The 27,477-nt window shown below is 42.0% G+C and overlaps 1 protein-coding gene across 1 annotated transcript in view; it reads right to left on the reverse strand.

Moving 5' to 3' along the window:
* Positions 1–27,477, reverse strand: part of ADAM12 (ADAM metallopeptidase domain 12) — a 178,462-nt gene that overhangs the window by 36,335 nt on the left and 114,650 nt on the right. Inside the window, exons 6-11 of the mRNA XM_050305343.1 lie at positions 25,529–25,712; positions 21,076–21,141; positions 20,163–20,234; positions 18,661–18,830; positions 17,386–17,470; positions 12,604–12,752 (exon numbers count right to left, since the gene is read on the reverse strand). Of these exons, the coding sequence (XP_050161300.1) occupies positions 12,604–12,752; positions 17,386–17,470; positions 18,661–18,830; positions 20,163–20,234; positions 21,076–21,141; positions 25,529–25,712 (726 nt within the window). The remainder of the gene's footprint in view (positions 1–12,603; positions 12,753–17,385; positions 17,471–18,660; positions 18,831–20,162; positions 20,235–21,075; positions 21,142–25,528; positions 25,713–27,477) is intronic.

Here is a 27,477-nt window from a genome sequence, read left to right on the forward strand (position 1 = left end):
CAATGCAGAGCCTTTTACTGGAGGATGGAAGATGTTCAGACTCCACAGAATATCTTGCACACAGATATGTGAGCTTTCTGTTGCACATCCCAGTTTTACACAGGCACCTAAAAATAGGGGGGGTTTAACTTAAAGAACAGAGATAAGGTTGGTTTTTTTAAATATAAGTAATTTTTCCATGGGAAAAAAAATAGCAGCACTAGAGGGAGTAACACAAGAATAAACCTCTAAAAGGTAAAAAAAAAATAATCAAGCAACATTTATGTTTCTAGATCCAGTGAAGTGTTGATTTCAAGGAACTGTGACAACTTTCCAACCTCCTCTAACTCCTGATCTAATTGACGTAATTCTTCTCCTCTAAAAAGCATCCCCCTTGGCTTTAACCTTCTAGACATTATCACTGCTCTCCATCTTTTGAAAACAACTTTTTATGGTCTCCTAAGAGAGATGAGCCTACCAGAATAAAAGTGAATTTGCTATTAGATGACATTTTTTGACACTCCAGCTCTTCTGTACAGCGTGTGTGTTAATGAATTAGTAAGCATAAAGAACTTCACAGAAATAGGTATCAAGCAAGAGATAAAATCCATTTTTCTTTGATATTGAAATAGGTGTTCAGATACTACAGGTCCCTGCATGGATCAGGTTCTGTCATCACAGGTTATTTCACACACCTCACATTTTAGTAGCAATTGTTTAAAATTAGACAAGTGCCATGATATGGAAGGACTTTTTAATCTGTTATTCAAACAATGTCTTCATTTCTAAGTACTTTTGAGGGAGAAAGACACAAATGCAGTTTTAAAATAAATCCCACAAGCACAATAAAGGGTGACCTCAGAGGTGTCTGCAGATTGTCTCACACCCAAAGTTTCCAAATGGCAAATGCACAGGAAAATTGGGAGCAAAGGGCAAACTGGAGGGCCTTTTGGGCTCCTGGAAGATGTGTAAGCACCACATGACAGAGCTTTGTCCAAGTCACAGTACCAGAACTGATGGGGCACGCCTTTTTCAAGCAGCGTTGGAAGGATTTAGCTAAAAATGTGGAATGGTTTTATATAAATATATATATAAAGTGTTTAAATGGGAAATTTGCTTCAAAAGGCAGTAGATGTCTGACAACTCGTGCTTATTTTTCTAGCCTATTTTTCACTCTCTTGCTCCTCCTTTATAGTTTTAATCCCTAGAGCATCAATAAAGTAGAGCACAGAACTGGGCCATGTAGTTATACGTGATATCAAAGCTCTTGCTGTCTGAGTTCATGGTCAGTGACTTAAAAACAAGCCTGGATCTCTCCTACAGCTTTTGTCACGTTCACTACATGGTAGTTTTTACACTTCCAATAAATACCTGTGATTATATCACGCTGGTGGTTAATTAAATTGATGTGCAGTTGGCTGGCTTGTTGTGCTACAACGAAATCTTCAGAGTTATTGAAAAGAAAGTCTTTCCAAGCAAACGTTTAAATTTCACACACAAGTGCGTTGGGTTTGTGCTAATTTGGCCCTGGGGATGGTGCAGATTCCCAGAGTGCATTCCAGTAATCTCCCTTCAGGTTCCGAGATTGGATTGTCACAGCCCCAGCTGAGGCTTGACCTCTCCTGTTACATGGAAGGCGAAAATTTAACTACCTGAAATATTCAAAAAGGCAGATTTATATTACTGGATGTGGGACTTGAGAGCAGAAAGCAGTGACAGAACAAATGGCTGGATGGTTCCCAAAAATATATTCTGCAAAGGAACAGCACTTAATGGCTTTATACAGCATAGACTGACATGGCACTCACAAAACTGCCAAATAAAACATTATTAGCAGTTACTTTCCCTTTGACAAATGGACAGTCAGAGAAGTTTTTTCTTGTTGAGAGGCCTGTTGTGACTTTCTGGGGGTGAAGCAATACTAAACCAATTTATCAACCCTGACAGGATTCTGACTCTATGTTGGAGTTATCTGCATTGCAAAACTCCATGGGAATTGAACTCAGACAACTGTTCTTCCTGTTGGAAACCAGACAGCCAAGGAAAGTAGCTGTAATCACTTCAAATTTGCCTCTGGCTCATCTTTTGCTCTGTTTCCTTTTAGACCACTACCTCATTAATAAAAATTCGCTGGATTGCTGAGAGTTCAGGTTTCACAATCTACTACTTAGAATTTGAGGCTAATCCAATGCTGACTCCAGTAAAAGTGAAAAGGCAAGACAGAGCAGAGGGAGGGAGGAAAAGGCCAGGTCAGGTCTGGTCCCAGGCTAAGGAAAAGCTGCCGGCAGAGAAGGAAACTGTAGATAAGGAGCACAACCAGAATGCTCTGAGTTTAAACTTGTCACACAAAGCACAACATCCTCAGCACATGACCAGCAAATAAAGACAAATTGTCCATCCCCTTGCTCGAAATCCCTTGCTAAAGATCAGCTTTCTACTGATTTTCAGTTAGGGAAAAGGCACTTCATTTAGTTCCAAACATGACTGACAATCTGCTTTTGTTTTAGGCAGTTACATTCAGATTTTCTCCCTTGAAAAACCTTGAAATTGTTTTTTTTAAATGGGCCAGGAGCAGATCAGGAGGAAAAACTATCTGACTTCAGGAGCCAGCTTGATTTAAAGACCTCTTAAGGTCTTTAAAGATACTGTGGGCTCTTGGCCTCAGGAGATGGATTTGGATGCAGATGAGCCTGGACACGAGGTGAGTAGAGCAAATGACACCAAGAAGGGAACTCCAAGGGGGGCCAAACCCCACCAGAAGGAACCCAAGGCAGGGAGAAGACATTTCATACAGTCATAGAACATCCTGACTTGGAAGGGACTCACAAGGATCATTAATTCCAACTCCTGGCCCAGGCCAACCCCAGGGATCAGCCCCTGGATGGGGCACATGACGTAGCTGTTCCACTGGGAAGAGCAGCAGCAGAAGCACTGAGAAAATGGGCATGCCAGTTGGTGAGATGTGGGTGCTAGAGAAAAACATCTGAGCCCTGCAAAGAGCTGAAAATAACACATCCTTGGGGCACAGGCTCCTATTGATTTCACTTAACATCTGTACTGCCTGGTCTCTTAATAAATCAGGACTAAAGGCAGGAGTGTCTGACTTGCAGGCAGCATGGCTCAATTTTTCTTCCTTTGAGAAGATCCAAAGGAAAGATAAGTGAGGCATAACAGTGCCAGAAATCAGACTGCATTTCCCCAGCATTTCCACCTTCTTCTGTTAAAAGAAAAATGCAGTTTTTATCCCATATCACCTAAATCACCTTGACAAATGGAAGTGAAATTATTTTTTTAAAATATCATAGATATATAATAACAAGAAAACACTTTTTCCCCTAGTTTCTCTTCTCTTTTTCACAGAGCTTGGACAAAGAAAATACACTAATTAGTAGCCACACTGTATGTAATCATTATTTCAAGCCATGAGAAAGAATGGATCCAGCCATGATCCAGGACTTAGGGATCATTAAGTGAGCAAATTAAAGCCTTCACTCACAGAAATGAAAGATTTCTGATAAATCTAAAAAACCCCACACATATCCTGGTGAAATCCTGGCCTTATTAAAGTCCATAGGAGCTTTCCTATCAGCTTTGAGGGAGCCTGGATTTCACCCCTAGTGATGGTCGGCTGCCAGGAGATGGACACAATTCCATGCTCTAAGAGGCAACCAGAAAGGCTCTGTGGGACACCAAAGTTATTTCACCTCTTCATTTTCAGTGACTTTAAACTAAAATAGGTGGTTTCTTCTCCTAATTCACCACTGGGGCTGTGTCATTCATTTCAAAAAGCCGAAATGGAGCCTCCCTGCAATTCTGCCACCAGAACCCCACAGTAAATGTGTCCGGGCCTTTGTAATTGGCTTTGACACTAGAAAAGAAAAAGAATGACTTGGCAGGAAGGAATTGTTGGGGTAAGATGGACATCTTCCCTCTCTGAATTTGAAACACTTTGCCCATCTCTCCCAGGCACAAAAGCCTCTGTGAGCCCCACGACAACTGCTGGCAAATGCAGCTGAAGGCACCACTTAATTACAGTGATTCACCCTTCGAAGTCAGCAGCAGTTCCTTCAAGTGCTCCTGGCCATAAAACACATGCTCAAAAAGCAGCATTCATGTGACCTTAAGAATATGCCCTTTAAAGTACGTTTCCACTATTATGCTGGGAATTTGGAATTCATTAACACCAATTAAAACTGGACACCGTGTGCTTCATTCTTCACTACAGATTTATCCCTGCAGGTTGAAAAGTTTGGGTTTTTGATGGGTTTTTTTTTTGATGAAACAGAAAGCTGAGATAAAGGGAAATGTCCTTATATGATTTGTTCTCATGGGTCATGGCAATAACAGCACTGCAGGAGAAAAATGTCCCTCACAGAGCTATATTTTCTATGGATATTACAGCAACAAGACAAAACGCAGCTGAGCTCCCCCCGTTCCAGCATCCAGTAAAACTGTTCCCATTCTGGCTACATCTCAGAGTAGGAACCACGACTTGTCCTTAAGTATCAGCTATAAATAATCCCAGCAGAAGTAAAATGTGCTTTCATTTGAGAAGTCACCTCTGTCCTTGTCAGCCTCACTTACAGAAAAGTCACGCTGTCAATCTGCACGAGCTCTCCTTGAGAATACACCAGGAAAGCCAAATATTTTCGCTTCTAACAGCACATCTACTGAAATGGGAAAGACTAAACTAAACAAAAAGCAATTTTTTTTTTTTTTTAAAGACCTGCCCCACAGCTCTGAATGCTAATTGTTACCAGCGATCCAGTCCTGTAAAGAATGGGGGAAAATCAAATTTATTTTAACCAACGCTACTAATTCTTCACCACAGATCTTATTTATCACAAAAACTAAAAAATATCTGTCAGGTATGGAAGTTATTAACAAAAAAAGAAGGCCAAATGCACTGCAGATATGGGGCTACTTGGAGCGAAAGGAAAGACTGGCATAAATCTATCCTGTAATCTCGTGGCTGCTTCCTACTAAAGGAAGGACCAGAATGCAATGTGCTGAATTACTGGGGCAGAGGGATATGTTGTTTAAGGTTTGTTTTTTTTTTTTAAAAAAAGCAGTTGCACTGCTGGCACAACAGACCTAACTCTGTCACAAGTAATTTATTACATCAGTATATCAACTTTATTAAAAAAAGAAAAAGACAACAAAGAAGCCTGTCTTTGTGCCGAGCTCAGCTCAGATGGGTTAGGAAACATAAACAGCTTCAGAGTTTAATTAGAAACTGTTTACATCTGAAAGATAATTTCATTTTCCTCAAACTGTAACAGAGGTAATTCCAGATAGTTCTGCTGACTCCATAGTTTAATGTCTCTGAGATGGCAGACTGAAAAATGCAAAGTGAGGCCTGAACAGCTGAGAACTGACTGAGAGGGGTCAGGAAATTCTGGGCTAAGTACTAATGGTTTGATTATCCAACATTTAACAGCTCTGCAGCTACAAGATTCTGTGAGATGTCTAAAAGGAAAAAAGAGAACGAGTCAGCAAACTAAAGTGTCCTTTCCCACACTCTGTTTCTGACTTCTGTCCCATTTCCACCATGACCTTTTGCATTTTTTAAGCTTTATATATTTATTTATTTACTTTTAAATCTCGTGAAGTGTTGGAATAAGTGTTTTTCCCTTGAAGTTGACTTGGTAGCAAAGCCAAGATGCTGTTTTTTCAGGGCATACCTGACTGTCTCCTGAAGACAGTGAGTTGGAAACCTCTGGAGGGTGTATATTTTCATAGCCCAGATCTGCAGACTCCAGTTCAGGGTCTGAATGACCAAAATGATGGTGACCTTACATCCTGCTTCCTTGGGATCATTTTTCAAACAAAAGAAAAGCGATTGAAACCAATACTTCATACAACAAACGCCACAAGTGATTACTACTTTCCTAACTTGTTCTTAACAGATTTAACTCTGTTTTATTTATTTAACTGCATGTTTATAATGCAGTTAAATAAATCTTTTCCTGTATGGCAGTTCAGAAATCAAACCAAAGCAGAATAAAAATGAAAAAATAACAAGGCTCTCCACAAAACCCTTGGAGAACCAAACCTACCGAGCAGATCAGTCCTCCAGGAGGCATCAGCCCCCCCCATCCAACATGCAAATATACACTTATGGAGGATAAAATCAGCATTACTGCTACTGGCCTTCTTTTGATGTGCAGTCCTAAAGCTCATTAATGGTAATGGGTGATACACCAGGGAAGAACAGGCCTTCAGCACCATCAAAGGACATCAGTTGTGTAACACACGTTGCTGTTCCCCCAGACAATGCCCTCGGGGGTGAAGGCAACAGAGAAGCTGCTGAGCATCCCCTCACCCTGACCCAGCCCTGCTGTTCAGTTACCCCAGTTGCACCAGGATAACTGGCCAAGCCAGACAGACCACTAAGAAGTCCTCATTAATAAACATTCTTCTGCCTCCACAAGCCCTGCTGTTACTTTGGACAACTTCCAGCACGGTTATCACGTAGCCCCACAAAACGCTGTTCCAGCTTGGCAGAGATGGAGCAAGCCAGGTTTAGGTCCACAGGCCAATTTCTCTGCCCAAACCCGTATTTCATGTTGTTAGCCAGAAATATCAGATGACTTTTCGGGTAGAGAGGCTGTACACAGATCCTACAGTTCACACACCCGTGACCTACCATTTAACTTGGTTTTAATAGGGAGACACATCAACCTAATCCAAGCTGTGACCCCTCAGTGGCTCTGGGGAGCATTTCCAAATGCATCCTTGGATGCCAGCAGTTTGGGGGAGAGGGGATGTAAGAGCTGCTGGACTCCTGAAATAAAAGCTACACGTCAATGTTAAACCTTCTGCCCACCCTGCCCCTAAACTGAGCACGAACTCCAGAGAACTCTTCAAACCCTGAGCACTGCAGAAGCTGAATTGGGAAAATCAGTCAGACCTTCAACAACGTGAAACAAGCATGAAATGGGGATGGGAGAAGAAGAGAAGGCAAGTAAATGGCTATTTTAGATGTCTCTGGTAAAATACTTGCTACCAGAGGGGCTGTCAATAGAAGGGAGCCAATAAAACCAGGGTTTCTTTGCCAGCAGAAATGGTTGTTTATTTATAACACAAAATAAAGTGGAATGCACCTCTCCTTGGCCACTGAAGTTCACACATGAAAGGAAAGCATCAAATGTTTCTCTTCCAGATCATACAGCACTGCACTCCCAAAACAGTTGGGAACTGGCCTGTGACGTGCAACAAAAGAATAAATGTTTCCTAAGCTAATCCTTGGATGTCAGGACCACTTCTACAACTAACCCATGGATCAGTTAATCACCAATGAGGCAAAAAGGAATGTTCACATTTATGCTATCTTCTGTGCAACTTGCTCAGTGTCACTTTTTAGCTACTCACAGGCATCTGGTACCATTACTCTGGAAAAAACCCACTCTGTTTCCACTTAAATATTTTATTTAGCCTTAATTACAACTGACGTACTCAGTGTTCAGTCCAGAATATCTAATTGCTCCTGGAGGGAATTAAAATATACTGAGTACCAATGCTCTTTTCAAGTGGTACCTTGAAGTAGCCCGCCTGATGGTCCTTCCCATCTTTAATTTGTCCCCATTTCTCCTCTGCAGTCCTTAGATGGAGTCAATTAGTTTAATTTGGGGCTGTCACTCAGCTGATTCTTAACAGATCACATTTTGCTCTCATTGCCATTCACAAACATGCTGTTTCCCATTGGTTATCTGCTTTAATTCTGATATAAAGGTTTTAACTTTACTTAAAAACCTACTGATAACAGTAGGGACTTTCTGGAGTGGTTAGAAAAAAGTCCTCTCCAAATTACAACAGTAAATGAACCAGTGTTTTTCCACGTATGATTTCTACTCTATGCTCTTTCTGTGTTCCTAATCATTCTCCTCCCCCAAACCTGGCCTCCAAAAACTAAATAATTAAAGGGAAATTGTGTTCTGAAAGGCAATTACTCAAAATTAGCTGTTCTCTTCTACCATAAGGCAGAGTTCCATAAAAATCCTCTAAAATAATGATGTATATCTGAGAGGTTGAATTGATCTCATTTCTCCTTTCACTTGGGATCATCAACTACACAAAACACGGGCATTTCCACCAGCAGTGGCACAGCCCAAGCTCCACTTCCCTGCAACACAAGTTATGTTTATCTGATTAAATTCAATTTAAAATCTGACTGAATCAGAAGGACAGAGTGACTTTAAACCCTGGCTGTGAGAATGGAAATGGTAACACAAGATCCAAGATAAGAATAAGAGGGGAAAACAGGCAGACCTAGAGGAGTTCAATTCATTCTTGACTTTTCAAAAAGAACATCACACTAAAGGAACATGACAAAGGGGAGTTGTTGTGTTGAGAAATTCTCATAGAGAAGTTGTTTCCTTGTTGATGTGACTGGTGGCCCAGCCCTTCCTGTGTGGCACTGGAATGGCTTTCTGTCCCTAACTCTTCGTGCCATCACTGGGATGCAAACCAGAATATGCCTTGGAACTCCTGGAACAGAGGAAAAACTGGTCCTCTGTGGATCTAGATTATAATAAAAGTTGCCTCAGAGATATTCTTTCTTTTAGAACTCTCTTAAACAAATAGCAATGGCCAAGCCCTCTCTCACACATCAAGTTTTGCACTTCTTAAATATCTACCATTTGTTTCATGTCTTGACACAACAGCCCTTACAGTATTTCCTTTTCCTAAGAATTTGTTATTTTAAGTTACTTTGAATTAATTTCATCTTTTCTCCATCACAATCATTGAGGAGAAACTTCCAGGTCAGTATGAAGTGGATTCCTGGTCTCTCATTAACACCTAAATTAGGAGGAGGAAATGGAAAGATATCAAGGAGAAGTTTCTGTAAGAGGGAAGGAAGAATAAGTTTCCAGTGTGTTCCACTTCCCTGATAATAAATTGGCTTATAGAATCATCTATATACATAAACTAGCAGAGTTCATATGGAGTGGCAAGGACACAGGGATGTGGGTGAGGGGAAGTATCAACCCTTGGTTTTAGAGGAGGGGAGAAGACTAACTATGAAAATTGTGTTTCCCTTATGGCTGGCAAAAAATACCAAGCATCTCTGAACCCTTAACCTTTCAACTGCTTTGGGGGAACTCACCTGATTTCAACCCCCATGGAGGTACCTGTGCTCAATTTGATGAAGGAGGACATATAAAAAGTGCCTTTCCATAATGAGTAAATAATCTAGCACTGCTAATTGGCAGCAGTTTGCTCTGCTGTGCTAAATTCTGCTGATAGTTGCAATGGTTTAAATCTAGACCAATGCCTTGGGTTGCATCAAAGCTCTGCTGTATTTATCTAGTTGTCAGGAAGAATATTTTCACTCCTAGGAGAGGACACTTTAGGGAGATATTTGGAAAACAAGTGGAACACTGAAATGGCCTCACTGGCTCAGCCCTGTCCCTTAGTTTTCAGATACTTTGATCTCTGTATAAAGACTCCCAAATCTCCAGTACTCCCTATATCCTTCTTTTCCACTTGGAACAGTCTGTGGTCAAAACAATTTAAAAAACTGGAGGAATATCTCTAAAACATATATGCACAAAAAAAGAGAACAATGTGTTAGCATTAAATATTTCCATATTGATACTATTTTTTCAGCAACCTCCCACATTTCTACAGAGGGATTTATGTGATTTTCATAGCAGATATTTGAATCTCTGAAAGTCCTGAGCTGACATAAACTTTGGGAGTTTTGTACCTCATTTCATGACATAAAAATATATTTTGTCAAAGTAAAAGGTCTTTGGGCATCTGTAGCTCACACACAACTGATACACATCTTGGTGGTATCTCTCAAGAGTAAAAACGATAGGAAGCTCATTAAAAGAGAGATCCAACAGAGTTTAAATACCACAGCAATCCCTGGAGGGTTTTTTTCCCACCATGAAGTAATTTCCAAGACCTCTTCAAAGACTGAAACATTAGAACTGAAAGAAATTACAAGAATGGATGAAACCCCATTTAAGTAAAAAGCCTCAAAACATTCCCTTTTGCTGCACAGCCACAACAATGACTCCAAAGCTAAATTCCCAGAAGCCTTTCTGTTGTAACTTAGATATTTCCTATGCTTTTTAGGTCTCATATAAGGACTTGTCAATGCTTTTTACAGCAGCTTCAGCCCAAAGACTTTTTTTTAATGCACTCATCAAATCTACCTTAAAACAACTAAAAGAGCACAGAGTGAGTGCAATGAGTAGACTGAGAGAGCAGGCTGTCTCTCTGAAGGGATGTGGTCTCCCTGGGATGCTCTTTGTTTTGATTTTTTTTTTGCTATTCTAAGAGTGTTTTTCAGGTAGGGAGCATTCCTTTGGACTTCCCTTAACAAACACGTACTTCCAGAGAGGAAAACTCTTCAGTGTTCCTTGATTAATGCTGCTCAGAGGAATACTTCTATTGGTCAGATGCTGGGTGAATAAATATGCAAAGTGTAAATTTTAAATGGGTAAAAAATGCAGTTTGGCTTAAGGCACAAAGTATTCTCCTGGAACGTTTGTTACAGATCGGCAGCACGATATGAAGGTAAGGCCTGAGGCTACAAACCTGCTGTTAAAGTTTCCATTTATAAATCAATAATCACTGCAAACAAGACAGCCTGCTCAGGTCTGTGAAGGCCACAGCTCTTCCCCAGGCTCAAGTTTGGTAAAAATCCCCAGAGGTGTTCACAAAGCGTGACTGACACGCCCTCCCCAGAGCTGGGGGGTGCTGGGGGTGGGCACAGGGAAGCACAGCCTGCTGAAACCCCAGCAGGTGAGCTGAGCTGCTTGGAGGAATGAGGAATGAAGGATTCAAATCCTCATATCCTGAGGAATACACAGAGTGGGTACAACCTTGCTCTGCCCTTGCCCCGAGCCAAGGCAGAGCCAGGTGTCTGCACTGGCACATCCAGCACTGAGGACAGCTCAGATTCACCCAAAGGACTCAGGTGGGGAGGGCAGAAAGAGGGAAGAGGAAGAGCTCTCTGATGTCACCTTCAGCAGGTGAGCTCAGAGAGCATCCAGAAATTTCTGTCCTGAGAGCATCCCCACGTTTATTCCAAAGTGGAGTAGCTGGATGCTGAACCAGTAACTCAGCTGAGGTGACTAAAGCTGGGATGCACCTTCCAGGAGCTCAGAGCCCAGCCCTGCCTGCCCACTGCTTACCAATTACCACCTCACCTCACCTCAGAGCCCTGTTTCCAACCTCAGTTCGTTCCCACAGTAGGTAAATGAGCCCTGACACGCTGCAGAACCCAATCCCATATGGAGAATTACTACCTTGTATTGTTTCAGAAGAGCCAAGCTATTTTCCTTTTCCAAACTGTGGAAATCACTCCCATTCTCCTCCACGCACACAACTCTCTCTTTTGTTTGTCTCTTAACTTGCTGTGCTTGGCCTCTGGCCAGAGTCCCTCTCTCTGCCCTGATGGAGAGTGACAGCTTGCCTTTGAAGGAAGGCCAAGGCTGCTGTTGGGCTGACCAGCGGGGAGCAATCCAGCCCAACACTCCCTGGCCTCTCCCAGATTGCTCCCCTTCTTTCCCAGAAACATGCAGTCCTGGAAAAGGCAGGGGTTGAGCCAATCGCATTTCCCAGAAGAGGTTTTTAAGCAACAGATGAACTTTAATCACACACAGAGAACACTGGAGCTGGAAGAGGCATCAGGCGGTCATCTAGACCATTTTCTTGCCCTACATCACTTAGCATCAGAGAGCTTTGGTAAATCTATTCTCTCTTACCCCAATTTAACCCTATCAGTTCGAGTCTGAATACAGACATGGATAACTCATCCATCATACCCTTCATTTCTAACTGGAGTTTAAAACACAGCAAAGCAAACTGTCACTGGTCACTCTGGTCAGGGTGCCTGGACTTTTAGTGCCTACAAAACTCTTCCCTTCTCCCTTGCCATAGTGCCTTTACCATCAGCAGAGCAACCTGCCAGTACTGACACAGAGAATCGTGGAATATCCTGAGTTGGAAGGGACCCACAAGGATCACAGGGTCCAGCTCCTGGCCCTACACTCAGAAAGATGACCACAGGTCCACTGGCTTTACTTCCCACAGTGTTTTACCTCTTTTCTTGGAAGATCTCCCTCTGGCCATGGAACAGCCCTAATCCCATCGACTTCACAGGTTTAATTTGCTCACATGCTAAAACTGCAACTCTGTGAAATGGAAAAGCTTGTGCAAAACTGAAACCCCTTCCCTGCGTGAGACAAAGGCTTTGTAGAGAGTCTAATAGTGTATTTCCTGCATTACTATATTTCCTACACACTCGTAATCTTGGCCTTGGGATGTTGCTCATTTCCTATTGTGACTGATCCTCAGTTGGCAGGATGAGAAAAGGTGAAATTCTGATTTTGTTGGGCTGTGGCTATTTTTTTTTTAATTAACCACTTGCTGACAGCATTTTTGTCTCTCACACTGGTGACCTGCAAATGGGAAGGTACAGTGGGACGTGTTATTCTCTGATAACACATTTAATTGTTTCAGCTTAAGGGGGATAACTGTGAGAAGGTTCGACAGGTGCTGAAAGTCTTTCCTTTTTTTACCTTTCAGTGTTCCTGAGACACAAAACGAAACCACAAATGTCCCACTGTAACTGTGGCTTGCCAGTCCTACCCTTGCACTTACCCAGTCGAGGGGTTCATGATGCAACCCCCTTTATCAGTGGATGCTTTGCAGTTGCAGCCCCTCTCCAACGTGTCGTGATTCATCCCAAAATTGTGCCCCAGTTCATGAGCCAGTGTGACTGCAGCACCCAGAGGGTTTTCAGAGTGATCCTTAAAAAAAAAAAAAAAAACAAACCACAAGAGAATTAGTCAAGTTAACATATAAAACCAATTAAAAATACACATTCCCCCTCTAAGGTCCTATTGCTTGTCCTTTGAAGTGATTTATCAACTTAGCTACAGTTACTGTGTTGTAAAATCAAGTCAGTTTTAAATTCATCCACATAAATACCAAATGCAAATTGGGACTTTCAGGACAACCTGTCTGGCCATCCAGTTTCCCCAGCACAGTGGACATTTGAGACCACTGAGCAGCTCTGAACATCTGAGTCATCTCTTTCTTAGGGCTTAAAATTCCCTGTTCAATAAATCCCCAGAACTCCCAAGACGTGGAGTGTTGTAAAGGATAATCATGAGTGTGATGAGGGAAAAGGGAGAAGATCCTTCATGTCAGGAGGTAAATTACAAATGCAGCAAGAGATTTCACTCAGTCAATTTAATATTCTTCGTCCTGTTTCTTTAATATCAGAATATCCAAGATCTCACAAGCTTTGAAAGAAAAACCAAGTACCTTTTGGAAACCTCCTTATTAAAACGAAAGGCCAAAGCAGGTTAAAATCTTCCATGGCCTCCTACTAAGAATTATGAATAAATATTCTAAATGCTGCAAGTGTCAATTTGAAATATCAACGTTAATCCTTGTTGAAATGCTGATTTTTGGGGCAATTATTTCTGAGATATTCACCTCATGATCTGATTACAGGCTGCTGATCAAAGTGATGTTTTGGCTTAACCACTAAGAGACCTTTCCACATTGATCATTTTCCTTGAGGGAAAAACATCCACTGTACTTGTATGAAAGCTTTCCCTAAAGGCATAAACATGTAATATAAATGCATGATCCACTATTTATCAGTCAGTAAATGGAATTACTGTGTACAGCTGCCTGCTCTAAAAGCTTGTATGAATATATTCACTTAAAATAACTCTTTTAGTATCATCTGAGCAAAACTCCAGACTAAAAAGACAAGTAAAAGTGTCTGTAACATTATCTAGGTATTAATGGAGGCCTCAATACATGACTTGGGGTAGATTTAAAGAGTTTCTTCTTTCATCTGTCTGGGCTAAATTTTTTTTTTTAGTAAATCATTTCTCAAACAGCAAACACAGTGAAAAAGAGAACACAAGACACTGCTCTTTCTGCATTTGTAGTAAACTCAGAGTTTCTCTTTTTAGTTTCTTCCTGAATTTTAAAATCTTAATATAAAACCTTGTGACAGCCACTTTGAGGGCAGTTTGTCGTGCACATGCCTACATATGGAGATGTCTTATCTAGGTACTGCTCAGATACAGATGGATTTATCTTTGTACACAGTAATTTAAGGAATATTTAGAGAATTCAATGTCATTGAACTTGAAGTCATAAAAAGAGAACAGGCTCTCATTCAACTGGAAAAAAAGTGCATGAAGAAAGATTAAGAAAACAATGAAATAATTCCATATAATTTACTGGTGACAGTAAATTACATTGGATGATGCCCTGAAATGAAGGCTATCTGGTCAAGAGAGCAACTCCTCTTAAACACTGAGCTACCCAGACAGACAGCAAGCTGAGCTCAGATTTTATTTTTTAGAATCTTCTCCACTTACTGAACAGAGATTATATTTATCTGAATAGTCTAAAGCTGGCAATTAAAAATAAAGACAAGAATTCACACAGTCCACTCCAGAAGTAGAGCAATAAATGATGTGAAATGTAATTTGGGACTTGAAGAGGCAAACAATGATTACAGCCATGAGGTTCTCATTACTTGCTCAGATCCAGTTGGAATGCAATTTTATCAGCTTCTAGAGGGGGTGTTTAAAGGAAGGAATGTGATGCCTCAGCAAAAGAGGTTATTTGAAGACAGCATAAATGAAGAATATCAAAACAAACAGTGACATGTCCCATTTGATACTGAGACCGTTTAAGCATCACGAGGACTAAAGAAATGAATAGCAATGTGACTTTGATTTATTCCACCGGGGTCTTTGAAAGTTAACTTGAGCAGTAAAAGTCGTTACCAAACAGTTTCACAACCACTGAATAAGCAACCATCTACTGTTAAGACATTATAAGCTGTTGCACAAAACATGCAGCTGCTTTCAGCTGAACTCTGCTTCATCCCACTGAGGTTCACATCAAATCCTAATAATAAAGCACTGTCACCTACAGCTACAACAGGCAAATACTCTGGTCCTGGTACTTTCCGTGTTCACTCAGGTCATAGAGACAAATAATCACAGAATGGTTTGTGTTGGAAGGGATATTTTAAAAGTCCTCTTGTTCCCTCACCCCTGCCATGGGCAGGGACACCTTCCACTATTCCAGGTTGCTCCAAGCCCTGTCCAACCTGGCCTTGGACACTTCCAGGGATGGGGCAGCCACAGCTTCTCTGGGCAACCTGTGCCAGGGCCTCACCACCCTCACAGGAAGAGCTTCTTCCTAATATTTGATCTAAATCTCTCCTCTATTAATTTAAAACCATTCTCCCTTGTCCTATCACTCAATGCCCACGTCAAAAGTCAGTCTACCTCTTTTTCATACAGCAATTTTACTTTTAAATCCATTAATTCAGTAGGCAACCTTCTGAAACAGAAGAATGACAACTGAATCATGTGTCAAAGACTTGCTTTAATATCAAGTTCTCTTTGGTCTTTCTATGATACTACAGAACCATCACAGTACAATAAAATTATAATGGTCCTGTTAAAGCTTCTCCCCCTCCAATGACTGCTCTCCCTACTTTGAGTTTCTCTTAAAATTAGTGGGACACTGGGTGTCACCTACTGAGGGAATTCAGCCCCACAGAAAGGTAGAGATGGGCAGGCTTCTCGGGGAGCCTGACAGAGGAATTCAGATCGTACAGCAGAGCTGACTGACTGCAGGAAGAGTCGGGAAAATCAGATCAGACAAGAATGACTCCAGATTTTGCATTCAAATGTAATTTCTGATGCAATCTCTCATCTCTTCTTTCGGCACAGTTTTTAGAGTGTGGGAGCTGTTGGTGCTGAGTGTTTGGGGTGGGATGGGTTGGCTGAATTATGAGGTTGGACAAATGTTCTGTTGCCCGATGTTGAGACATTTGAGCACCTCAGTTTCCCAGGTTAACAGTTGTTCATTTTTTTCATAGAATCACAGAATCTTTTAGGTTGGAAAAGACCTTTAAGACCCACGAGTCCAATCATTTTAAGGTTTATGCTAAAAATTAAAAGGAGGCAAAAAACCTCATCATTAAGGGCATCTCTGGCTGCAGATAAAGCCAAAGCAGTGACTGCAGCCCTGAGAGTGAAATGGATAAAACGGGGCTGTCTGCCTCTTACATGCCTTTACAAGACTTGGAATTGCACTGGGAGACATACCTTTTTTAATCTCCTTTTCCTCTTTTTCCTTTTGTACCTCTCACCCAGGTACCCAGTGAATAACTGCTACAAACACCAATTAGAGACTCAGCTTCCAAAGCCACCAAGAGCCTGAAACCTTTGTCTCTTCCACGATTTTGATACGACTTCTCAAATCACGTGATTCGTTTCCAACTCTCCTGCACCTCAGCCTCCCTGCTGACCCTGTAAATTCTCCCTGTCATCTCCCTGGGTGCTAGTTAAGAAGGATGGAAATGCAGGAGTTTCTATGGATGGTATCTCTGGGATTACCCTGCCAAGTGGATTGTCTTGAGGCCAAAGCTTCAGCGTCCTGGGCTCCAGGTCAGCCCAGGAAGCTCTGAAGAACTGGGAGCTTTGTGACCATGCAAGTGCCAAGTGTTGTGTGTTCCTGGGCTACCACCTCATTTATGGAGGATCTGCAGCCCAGGTGTCCAGCAGAGCTGGAGAGACTCACCCCTACATCACCTGGGGTGCTGCAAGTCCCAACAGAGCTGCAGAAAACACAAGGGTGTTCTCTCAGGTGCAAGCTGAGCTCAGACAGTATCTAAGGGGGGTTTAGGGAGTCCACAACCCATTTTATTTAAAGCACTTCTATTGTAAAGGTTAATTAAAACTTCTTCCTGCCCGCCTTAGCACAAAAAAAAAACTGTTTAAAGTAAAGAAAAATTAAAATTCTGAAAGAAAATACTCCAGAACTCTTTCCAAATATTGACTAAGGTGCATACTAGCATGTTCATCGTGTCTAACATCTGACAGCAGCATTGCCAGTAACAGTCTGTGAGAGACTCAGGTGGAATAAATGCTGCCGTGGTTTGTTCCTGCTGCCTGGCAATGCAATAAAACCACTGCTGCAGAGATGGAAAATAAAGCCTAACACAGGAAACTCTATAAATATAGAATAAAATCAATATAATAAAAGATTCAGGACAGACTGTTGTTGCCTGTAACACAAGTATACCCAAGTGTACAACAAACAGATTTTCTGGTTCTCATCCTTCCCGGCACCTCAGCACCTGATTCAATGACAACTGGGAGTATAAACTCCTTGCAAAGAAGTCATGCTGTATTTTAATGCAATATTTTGATTTTTTTTCACTATGGAAACTATCATTTACAAGCAATCTGAATGGAGATATAAACAATACTGGGATTGACATCAGGACGGGGGGCTGATGTTCTGGTTCAGGATGCAGTACCATAAAACCTGATATGGTGTCACACCAGCTGGGCCAGTTTGGAGTTCTGTGCTTTTACCACTTACCATGACAACTCCTCCAGACTGCTCTGCAGTGCACATGCTCATGATGGGTGCCATGCCAATGGTGGTCCCTTGGAAGTACACCCCGCTGCAGGAGGGTGGGAGAGGAGAGGAAGAACCACAGAATCACTATTCAGTGCCAAGATACCTCCCTGTTATTTCCAGTCCACTGTTTCTGCCAATCTCAAACAAAGACCCCATTTCCAATGTGCCAGCTCCTCAAATTTGCAGGTTTAAAACAATAAAAGCTCCCTGAACTGACAACAACAGCATCCCTGCTATGAGGAACATCCATGTGATCAGTGTCCTTTGGGTTTGCTGCTCTAACAGGACCCTCTTTGCTTTTCTTTTTTTCCCCCTTTCTGAAGTTGGGACTAGAATTACAAACATAAAAATGATGTCTCTAGCTCAAAAAAGGGTTATTGTAATGCAGTGGGAAGTTTATGCGCTACTTGTTTTGATACACAGCCTAGAGTGTAATAATTTCACACAAAGCATTGTTATACATAGAGAGCCATCAAATATCTCAGGAGACACGGTTTGGAGGAGCTCAATTTATTCTTACACAGCTAATATAAGAAGTAAAGAATTCCTTTTAATTACTAAGACATCAGGTATGTTTATCTGTTTAATATAAAGAATAGTTAATTGATCAAAATAATACCTGATTAAAGAAAGAGGGTTTCTTCTCACTTTTTTTTTTTCCAAGGGTGTTTTTGCTTTCATAGAATCATAGACTGGTTTGGGTTGGAAGGGACCTTTGCTAGACTACTTTAATTCAAGAACCAGTAGCAGGATAAAATATGCATATCATTTAATCTCTAAGTCACAAATTCAAATGAAAGTCTAATTTAGGCTACATTTTAATGTTTACTGGTGTCTTTCCACTAAGAAACAGGCTTCTCACAGAGGCCTTTTAACTCAACATTTGGGTGATGGCAGGACTGCCTTTTTCAGTAACAATTTAGACTGAGCCCAGTTTAAACTGCTTGTAAATTCCTGAGTGTTTAGCAGCTTATTACACGTCTACTGTTCCACAGGAGTGATGTTCAGGACAGGCTTTGAGCGACAGGGCAGAGCTCCCTGCAGAGCTGGGCAAGGGAATTCATCTGCTGAAGGGCCCTGCAAAGCATTTTCATGTTTGATGTTTTCAGAGGGGAAAGATAAACCCTTGGGATCGCAGATATTCCTTCCCCCAGTGTAGCCAGCGGGGAAGGACTGAGCACATCTATCCCCTAATCAGCAAAATCCCGGGATCAAACACGGCGCCAAACCTACCTTATGAGCTGGGCATTGTCGTGGGGTTTCCGAGGTAGCAGCTTTAGCTTTCTCCAGTCCAGAAACTCATGAAGGCTTGTGAAAGGGTCTTGAGAAATAGAGCACTTATCCATGTCATTCCAGACCTCCACTCCAACCAGGGCTACCCGGATGTTTAGCGACCTGTAGAACTGACGAGGAAAGAAAAACAGAAACACGCCTCTAAAAAGCGTTTCAGACCACACTGGATCAGAGTATTTCAACAGAAACATCATGGACCTTTCTTGTAGAGGTTAAAACAGCCTCTTCTCCGGGGCAAAAGCGAACACCTGGCAGGACTTAGTCAGACAAAGCATTTCCATGACTTGCAGAGGGGAGCCAGCCCAACGTCAGCAACGGAGCCGAGATAAAAATCCTAATGTGAGAATAATGTGAAGGAGGATTCCCAAATTGATCAAGTCCAGATTTGGCTGACAGGCTGAGAAAAACACACACTAGATCTCTGTCTTGTTTCTATGCACCACAGTCATTTGGATAACAGGGGCATTTGCTGAGCATCAATTAAGCATGGAAGAAAGAATATATTGCAACATGCAAAATTAGTTTTGAGCAGGTAACATATAAACACCTGTCCTCTGGTAATAAGTCAGCCAGACGATTATGGATGAGGTAGAGGTGTCTTCAGCAGCTTGTTTTTAATCAGGAATGCTTCTCCTTGAGCTATTGCCCTTGAAGTATCACTTGATAAGTTCTCAGGTAAATTAGGACTCTCTCAGCTATAATTTCACTACTGGACTCCTAATGTTTTCTGGCCCTATGGCCCAATAAACTCTAATTTGCTCAAAAACCACTGTAGAGGACTCTTAGCCTTTATTGTCAAGAAATTACTTCAGAACAAAAAAGAAGCCAGTGTATGCCTCTCTTATTGCTCTCAATAAGAGTCATCATCTGCATCCTTAAACACTGCATATCCTTAATTCTGATCTTTTACTTGATTTCTACATCTTATTAGCTGTTTCTTCACAGGTCCTTTGTTGGACCTGTTACAGTTGGACCTTCCTTTGTTGCTGCAAATGACTTTCTTCTCCAAATTTCTCCTTAAAATGATCCTGTTATTTTCTACAGGCTGTTCCATAGATGATTATCCCCACCCTCTTCCCAGGTGAAAAAAAATCCTAGCTCTAAATTGTGCCTCTCTTTAGGAACACTGCTTGCACAGATCCATGCATCCCATCACAGCAGAGCAGAGCTCATGGTTTAGTATATTCAAGGGCATACAAAAGGTTTAAATTTACTCTTTTGATTTTACTGGTTGGAGAGAAACATTACCCTGAAACACTGGAGTACTAGGAAAGCTGCAGGGTTCACTCCCTGAAAGGGTGAGTGGACAAGGTTGTGAAAGGTGCTGATCTGAGCACAGTGTCTTTCTTAATTTACTACTTGAAGAAACACAGATTTCACAGCAACACCCCTCAGAAAGTATAGTAAGGTTGGAAAAAGTGAAACAGCCCTCATATTCCTACCTTATCAACGTAGTTTGCAATTTCTATCAGCCTCTGCTTGATTTTTTCCACATCTTTGCCTTGTCTCTGAAACTTGGAACGTAAAGGATTAATGCACCAGCAGCACAAATACCACAGTTTCCCCCAACAGCCACCTTACTCTGCCAGCACTTCAGGGGTGTTTGGGAATTACAGGGTGAAAAAACCATCAGCAGACCCCTGTTGGATTCATGGGAACACAGTCTGCCTCAGAAAAAGCACAGGCTAAGGGTTAGGACTTCGGATCTCATGGAAAGGTTTTTAAACCTCTAAATCTTACATAGGGATCTTTTAGGGAGTGATGTTTTGGGAAAAACACTCTTCTCTTAGTGGGTGTGCACTTCTAGCAGTGTTCAAGAACACCAAAAAAAAAAAATAAAATTAAGGAGCAAACATAATTCAAACCAATGATTGAGATCTTTACCGTTCAGCTCATGGGAACATTTCCACAGCCAGTGCTTTTTCCTGGCTTTGAAGCTGTGTGTGCAAACCACCAGGAAGTCAGCCTTGTTCCATGAGCTGTGATGGTGAAGTGCTGCTTCAAAAGCACTGCCAGCCCCACTGAGGGCAGAGGGAATGGCATTGAGGACTTCACTTGCTCAAGGAGACCCTGGGCAGTGAATTAATATTTGGCTCTTGTTCAATACTGACAGATATCCCTGTTACTTGAGAGTCAAATTCCATGAAGTATTGCAAGACATTTTACGATTGACTCAGTATTGTCCTGTCTTAATAATTCCTTCCATTGCTTAGCCCTGGTTAGGGAAAATTATTTACTTCTGAAAATCATCATAGTATTGGCTGAAGCACATTACTTGCAGCACCATGGTAACTGATCTGAGTTAACCATTTCCTACCCATGCTTCCCATAACTTTTTACTTTTAAGTTCCTTACCTCCCGATTATCTGCCACAATAACAAGCTCCACATACTTCGTTGTCTTCAGAGTCTCCCTCTTGTACTGTCAAAAAAAATCGTGAAAATTGTATTTTGTTTTCAGCCTCAGTACAACAAAGCGCTTGCAAGAGGAGATGCACAACATCTCGGAGTTCCAAAGGTTTCCCTACATATGAATTTGTGTTATATTCCTTCTCCTCCTGGAATTTTTCCTTACTTACAAAAAAAAACAAACATCAGGATTTGATCACAGAAAGCAGCAGAGTGGTGCAAAATCTCTCTCAACCTTTCAGCTTTCTGCAGTTGAAATGTCTGAGTTATCTTTCCTCGCAGGAGAATATCACCTCTAGCAGAAAGACCTTTGCTGCTTCCAAGGCACACTTAAAGAAGTGATGAGATATAACTTCTAACAAACATTTCATACAATAGACAAACTGGCTACTAAGAAAAATGAGAGATAAAGGGATATTGAGTGAAGCAGAGAAGAGGTCAAGAGGTCAACTGATAAATTATGTAGGAAGAAAAACCCAGGAATAAAAACCACAGAAAAAAAAGCAGAACCAACTGTCAGTGTCTGGGGAAGCAAATTAATACTCTAAAAATGGAAGGCATACATTGAATTTTGTATCTGCATGTTCATATAAAAGAGCTGGTCGTGATACTTGCAGTTCTAAATGCAGGTCTAAAAAAATCACAATGTTTAACTTCAAAAAAAACGCAGCGAAGAAAGTGAAATGATTTTGCAATAGTACAAATCATAGCACAGATCCTCTGCTACCCTAAATTTCAGTGACCTATTAATGCCTGTAAAAGTTTTGATTTACAGCAGCTGAGCATCTATTCTGTCATGTGTCTGGAATAAGACAGTTAGGGAAAAGAGATCTCAGCAGAATATCTGATCTTCGTGCCAGAACTTAAGGGGCTTAAGCAGATGTCTGACCTACTACTGACCACGATGTCTTGAACTAAACCAATGTTCTGTAACCTAAAACATGACCAGAGCTTTCCAGAGAAAACTGTTCCAAGGCAAACTGTGTGAACCCCTAAGCCCAGCCAGTGTTGGACATCGCCTTCCAGCCAAATTTCACAAAGTTTGCTTCACATTATCTTTGTTATCTGCAGATTAATGACTTTGGATGTTTGACAAGAAACCTCGTGTTTAGAGGAAAGTGAACAGTGTAATCTTTGGTAACTGATTTTTAAACTCATATTTAACAGCCTTACACAGCCTTCTAACTGCAATAACTGGCAAAGTGTTAAATTCCATTTGGATGGTGTTTATGAACAGAGAGAGGAGTAAAAGCTATTGTTAATGAACTAAACATCAAGGATACAAACCCTTCATAGGATTACACTTATCAGGGGGTCTGTCAAATGAGCTGAGGTAGATGCTCTCACAGCTTCTGGTGTTTGGGTTCTCTGTCCCTTTCTTGTGCTCTGCTGGAGCCCACTGTCACCTCCACGGGGTCATGGGGTGTGCACATGGCCCTGTCTGCCACACAGGGCAGCAGCAGTGCCTGCTGATGAGCTGGCTGGAAACCAGGACATCAAGAAGGCAGTCTGTCCCCTCCTGCTGCTCCTGGAACAGCAACAGGTGCAGTACAAAGGGCTTGTGATGTCTCAGAAGACTCCAGCAGAACCTACAGTGCTCTGGCAGAGCTCGGTTTCATAGAATCACAGAATGATTTGGGTTGGAAGGGACCCTAAAAACCATCTTGTTCTACCCCCCTGACATGGGCAGGGACACCTTCCACTAGCCCAGGTTGCTCCAAGCCCAGTCCAACCATGACCTTGGACTACTTCCAGGGATGGGGCAGCCGCAGCTTCTCTGGGCAAGTTATTCCCTGCAAAATACATCAGACACCAGCGAGATGCCACATAAGGCAAATGACCACGTGGGTGTGGTTTGTGGAATTGATCTCTCAGACACTGAAGTCTAACACTGTCCTGAAATTTATTACAAGATCCTGAAGAGAGATGTACGCCCAAGGTGCCTCCCGCCCTCTTCCAAATGAAGAAGAAAAGATGACACAGGAAAATCCAAGTACAAAGATACGGGAAAAGCTCTGTTACATCAGTCAGTTTAAAACATTTACTTCTTACCAAGAGTAAAACTGTTTGGACTGGAGAGAGTTTGCTGCAGAGAAATTGGCTAGCAGTGTATCATCACATAAACCTCTGGTGACTGCCTTGCATAACAGATCTGTTCCCGAGAATTACCCAAAGGCTATGTGCCTTCCTAGGATACAATATTTATTTATAAAATATGCCCAATTATGACCTTTTTCAGCTTGCTCTCTGCAGCCAGCTGCATCAATGCACAGCCCACTGCCTGAGCTAATCCCTCAGAACTAAAATGAAGAGTCAATAATAAAGCCATGATGGATGTACAGATGGGGGACAATGTGCTTTGTTCCACTGACTGTCATCTTTCTCCCCTGCTTCTACCACACCTGGTTCTACCACAAAGCTGCTATCCCATGCAGCTGCAGCCATTCCTCCAGCCTCACTGCCTGGGAATTAGCATGGCTTGGATTCACACTGCAGTGGTGCAGCCTCTCTCATTCTCTGTGACCCACTTGTCCCAAATGACCCATCTGCCCTATCTGTGTCCACCAGCACCACCACCACGGCTTTTTGTGGCTACAGAGAAAATTCCATACTGCAGGGGCTGTCCTGCACGTTGGCCTTGCTTTCTGTAGGATCCTATCTCAGTGGAGCTCAACTGGAAAACACACTCCATGCTGCAGTTTGAGGGTCTACTGAGTCATGAAATGATCCAGTATTTATAGTGACCCGGCTACAACGGGGCAAAACGTGTCTGCAAGACATCTGTGCATCACCTGAATTGCTCTGTTGAGGCTCATGTTTGGATCTGGGAAGCTGAGTTTGCTGTGTGTCCCGTCACTTATCTGCACTTACACCTAACCCAAAGGTTAGACTGACTTTGTGATACACTGATCTCACATCTCAGCTCTGCTCAGTAAGTGTAGGTAGTTGAGTGAAGAGTTGGGGGAAAGCAGTGAACAAAAATCTCCCCCTGAACTTAAGACTTGATTTCTGCTTAATTCTGTCACCCAGTGGAGTTTGGAGCAGCCTTGTGTCTCCCTGCTTTGCAGGTCATCTTTATTCAGTGTGTCCTGGCAGTCTGCTCAGCTGATGACAACTCTGAAATATGAAAACTCACTCCACACATTACAATTGACAACTTTCAAAATTCCTACATTAGAAGCGTATCCAAGACACTCATTATGTATATTGTACCTATCCATATGATGTGACTGTTGACAGGTTTTATAATTATGTCCACTGAACCACAGCAAAAATAGTTTTCAGATATTCAAAGTGAAGTCTGGGATGTAGTTGAAGCCATCAACAAAATGTGAGAACCATAAGGGTGATAATAAATTGCTTTGGTTGTATCAGTTTGTTATGTGCACACATTTTATTTCAGTGTTGCATTGATTACTTCAGTGAAATTCAGTCAAAAGTCACAAAGAATTTGGGGAAACCTTAATATGGTTATAATAAAGTTATGAAAAGTACTTTTCCAGTGCTTTCAACCTACAGATATTTTTAGAAATGCATTTAATTCTTAAAACGATATATGCAAAGGCTAATGCTTTAGATGTAATATTTAATATTCCTCAAACGTAAAATAATTCTACTACACAAATAATATCTAGGGATGTAATTTAGGTTGCTTTCCTTAACAGCTGACCTGATGCAGAGACTTAGTCCTACATGCAAGTACAAATTCCCATATGTGACATTTAATAAATGCTGAGGGCAGAGTTGTATGGTTATATAATTCCTGAACACCTAAAGCAGCCTTTTCTACAGTCCTCATCCAACATATAGACAAACTTATTGCAGTATTTCCACTTCCTGATTTTTAGCTCATTTAATTTTCTCCAGTTTCCATTAGCATTTCACATGAAGTGCACTTCTGCCTGCCATAAAAGCAACTGCAATAATACATCTGTAAAATAATATGGTGAGAATTTGTTTTGTCTGCATGAAAGGCTTTCCTACCAGAAGGTAACGTTTCAAAAGCTGATATTAGCAAAGCATCTCAGCTCTCATGTTCTCCTCCACCACCTTGGGTGGGCAAGAGCTTTTCCAGACATTGTTCAGTACTCTTAGGGGGTCTTAAATTCTGGTCATAACCATGCAAGAAACAAAATATATTGCCATAATATGGTGGAAAATATTGTGTTGAAAAGAAAGTAAAAAGCAAGTTATGCATGTAGAATGAGAAAAAGTAATAAAGCTTTAACAAGTAATTTCAAGCCTGCACTTAAGCAGATGACATCCACAGCTGATGATGTGGGTTCATGCTTTGCTCAGCAGAGACTCTTTGTAACAGAGTTTTAACGGGCAGCAATATGGAAATGCTGCCAGAGATGTACTCAACCAACCAGACACATAGAAGTGCATCATCCACCTACCCTGCCAGCTTGAGAATGGTGTGATGTGTCACTGTCATCAGTTCTCATGGCAGAGATGTCCAGCTGGTGGCCACAAGATCCTGGGGCTATTTTCAAATTCTCTGCTCGGTAGATCTTGTGTTCACTTGTAGCACCTTCTAATGGCTCCAGAATGTAGCTTTTGTTTCCAAACACAATAATTCCCCTGGGACAGAGGAGAGCAGAGTAAGATGCGTGGTTTGGAACTACAACAAAGTTACAACAGATTTAATAATGATGGAGTATGAGAGAGCAAAACGCTGATTTACGATGTCATGGTCGAGTGGAGCAGGAAGCATCAAAGCTGTATATTTGTCATTGCAGCACACTATACTTTAAAAGAAGCAATGGCTCACGGAAAATGTGTCTCTTCTGAAGTGCTGCACTGCAGAGCAAAATTATATTTGTGTTTTATTTGTTTTCCATTCTCCTGGTGATGCACTGCCACTGCTGAGGGAGCCACGTGCTCAGAAGCCCATGCTTCCGAGGCCCCGTGGCAAATGGGACCGAACAAAAGCCTGGAGAAATGCCTTTGTAAGGAAAAGCACAGCCTGAAACCATCCATTATGGTCTGCAGTGAGCATTACACCTTTAGACCAAACACTGATGGGAGCATTGGCTCTGCCAGATGAAAGAGGCATCGCGGTGTCAGAGCGGTTATTAAATATTGCACAGTGGGGCAGCAGAGGGAAGCTCAGATATATTAACAGTGGATCCCTGTTTAACTCATTTTACTGCCCAAAATAATAATTTTGACAGCAATAGCACCTGCTCTCTGTGGATCTCAGATTTTCCATCCATGAAAGAGCTCTTGCTGCACTACTTTAAGTTGAAAAGAGGAAAGAGGGGTTAGGAAGAGAGACAAGGCAGTGATCCAAGAAAGATGTGGAAGAACTTAGGACGCAGCAATTCTGGGTTACATGTGCTGCCTCCTAACCCAAAGACCTCTCGCCCTGTATGCTCCAGACAAGTCACCAAATAAAAAAGACATTTTTTGGTTCTCGTGCTGGGTCCTGGCTTGTTATTCTAAGATGCTACAGCAAAACAAAGCTGACAAAAGATTGGGTATGTGACAGTCTGAGACAGCTGGGGCTGCTCAGCCTGGAGAAGAGGAGGCTCCAGGGAGAACTTAGATCCCCTTCCAGTGCCTGAACGGGCTCCAAGAGAGCTGGAGAAGGCCTTAAGGGACAGGACAAGGGGGAATGGTTTCCCACTGCCAGAGGGCAGGGTTAGATGGGATACTGGGAAGGAATTCTTCCCTGTGAGGGTGGTGAGGCCCTGGCACAGGTTGCCCAGAGAAGCTGTGGCTGCCCCATCCCTGCAAGTGTCCAAGGCCAGGTTGGATGGGGCTTGAAGCATCCTGTGCTAGTGGAAGGTGTCCCTGCCCATGGCAGGGGGTGAGACTGGATGGTCTTCAGGTCCCTTCCATCCCAAACCATTCTGTGATTCCATGATCTTTCCAATTCTAAGGAAGCTGCTCGTTCAGCCCAGCACAGCAAACACAGAGCAGTGTGGGAGCCCATGGCCTGCACATGCTGGAATAGGATTTCTGGTGCCATGTGACACAAAGTAAGATCCTCTCCAGCAAGATCTCTGGACTGACTCATCATAACTGCAACTGTAGACCCCAAAGTAAGAAAACTCCTGTACATCAGGACTGGCACAGCATTAGAAGGTATGAAGTAGGTTTGCAGACAAGGCTCAGGTAGAAATTACTAAGTAAGGAAGGAATTTACCATTCTGTGCCTGACTTGCATCCTGACCACATTCTGCCAACCACACAGGAGGGTCCTACATAATTCCTACATGGAGCTGGACATCAGGTTTTGTAGGGTACCTGTGTGACTATATAAAAACCCTCTTTAAAAACAACTTCTCTTTACTAAACAATGGATAAACATTTTCTTGGTGAGGTGTTGTAAAAATTTATC

The sequence above is a fragment of the Myiozetetes cayanensis genome, unplaced genomic scaffold (genome assembly GCF_022539395.1).
Source record: "Myiozetetes cayanensis isolate MyiCay16 unplaced genomic scaffold, myiCay2020 scf10, whole genome shotgun sequence".
Classification (NCBI taxonomy): domain Eukaryota; kingdom Metazoa; phylum Chordata; class Aves; order Passeriformes; family Tyrannidae; genus Myiozetetes; species Myiozetetes cayanensis.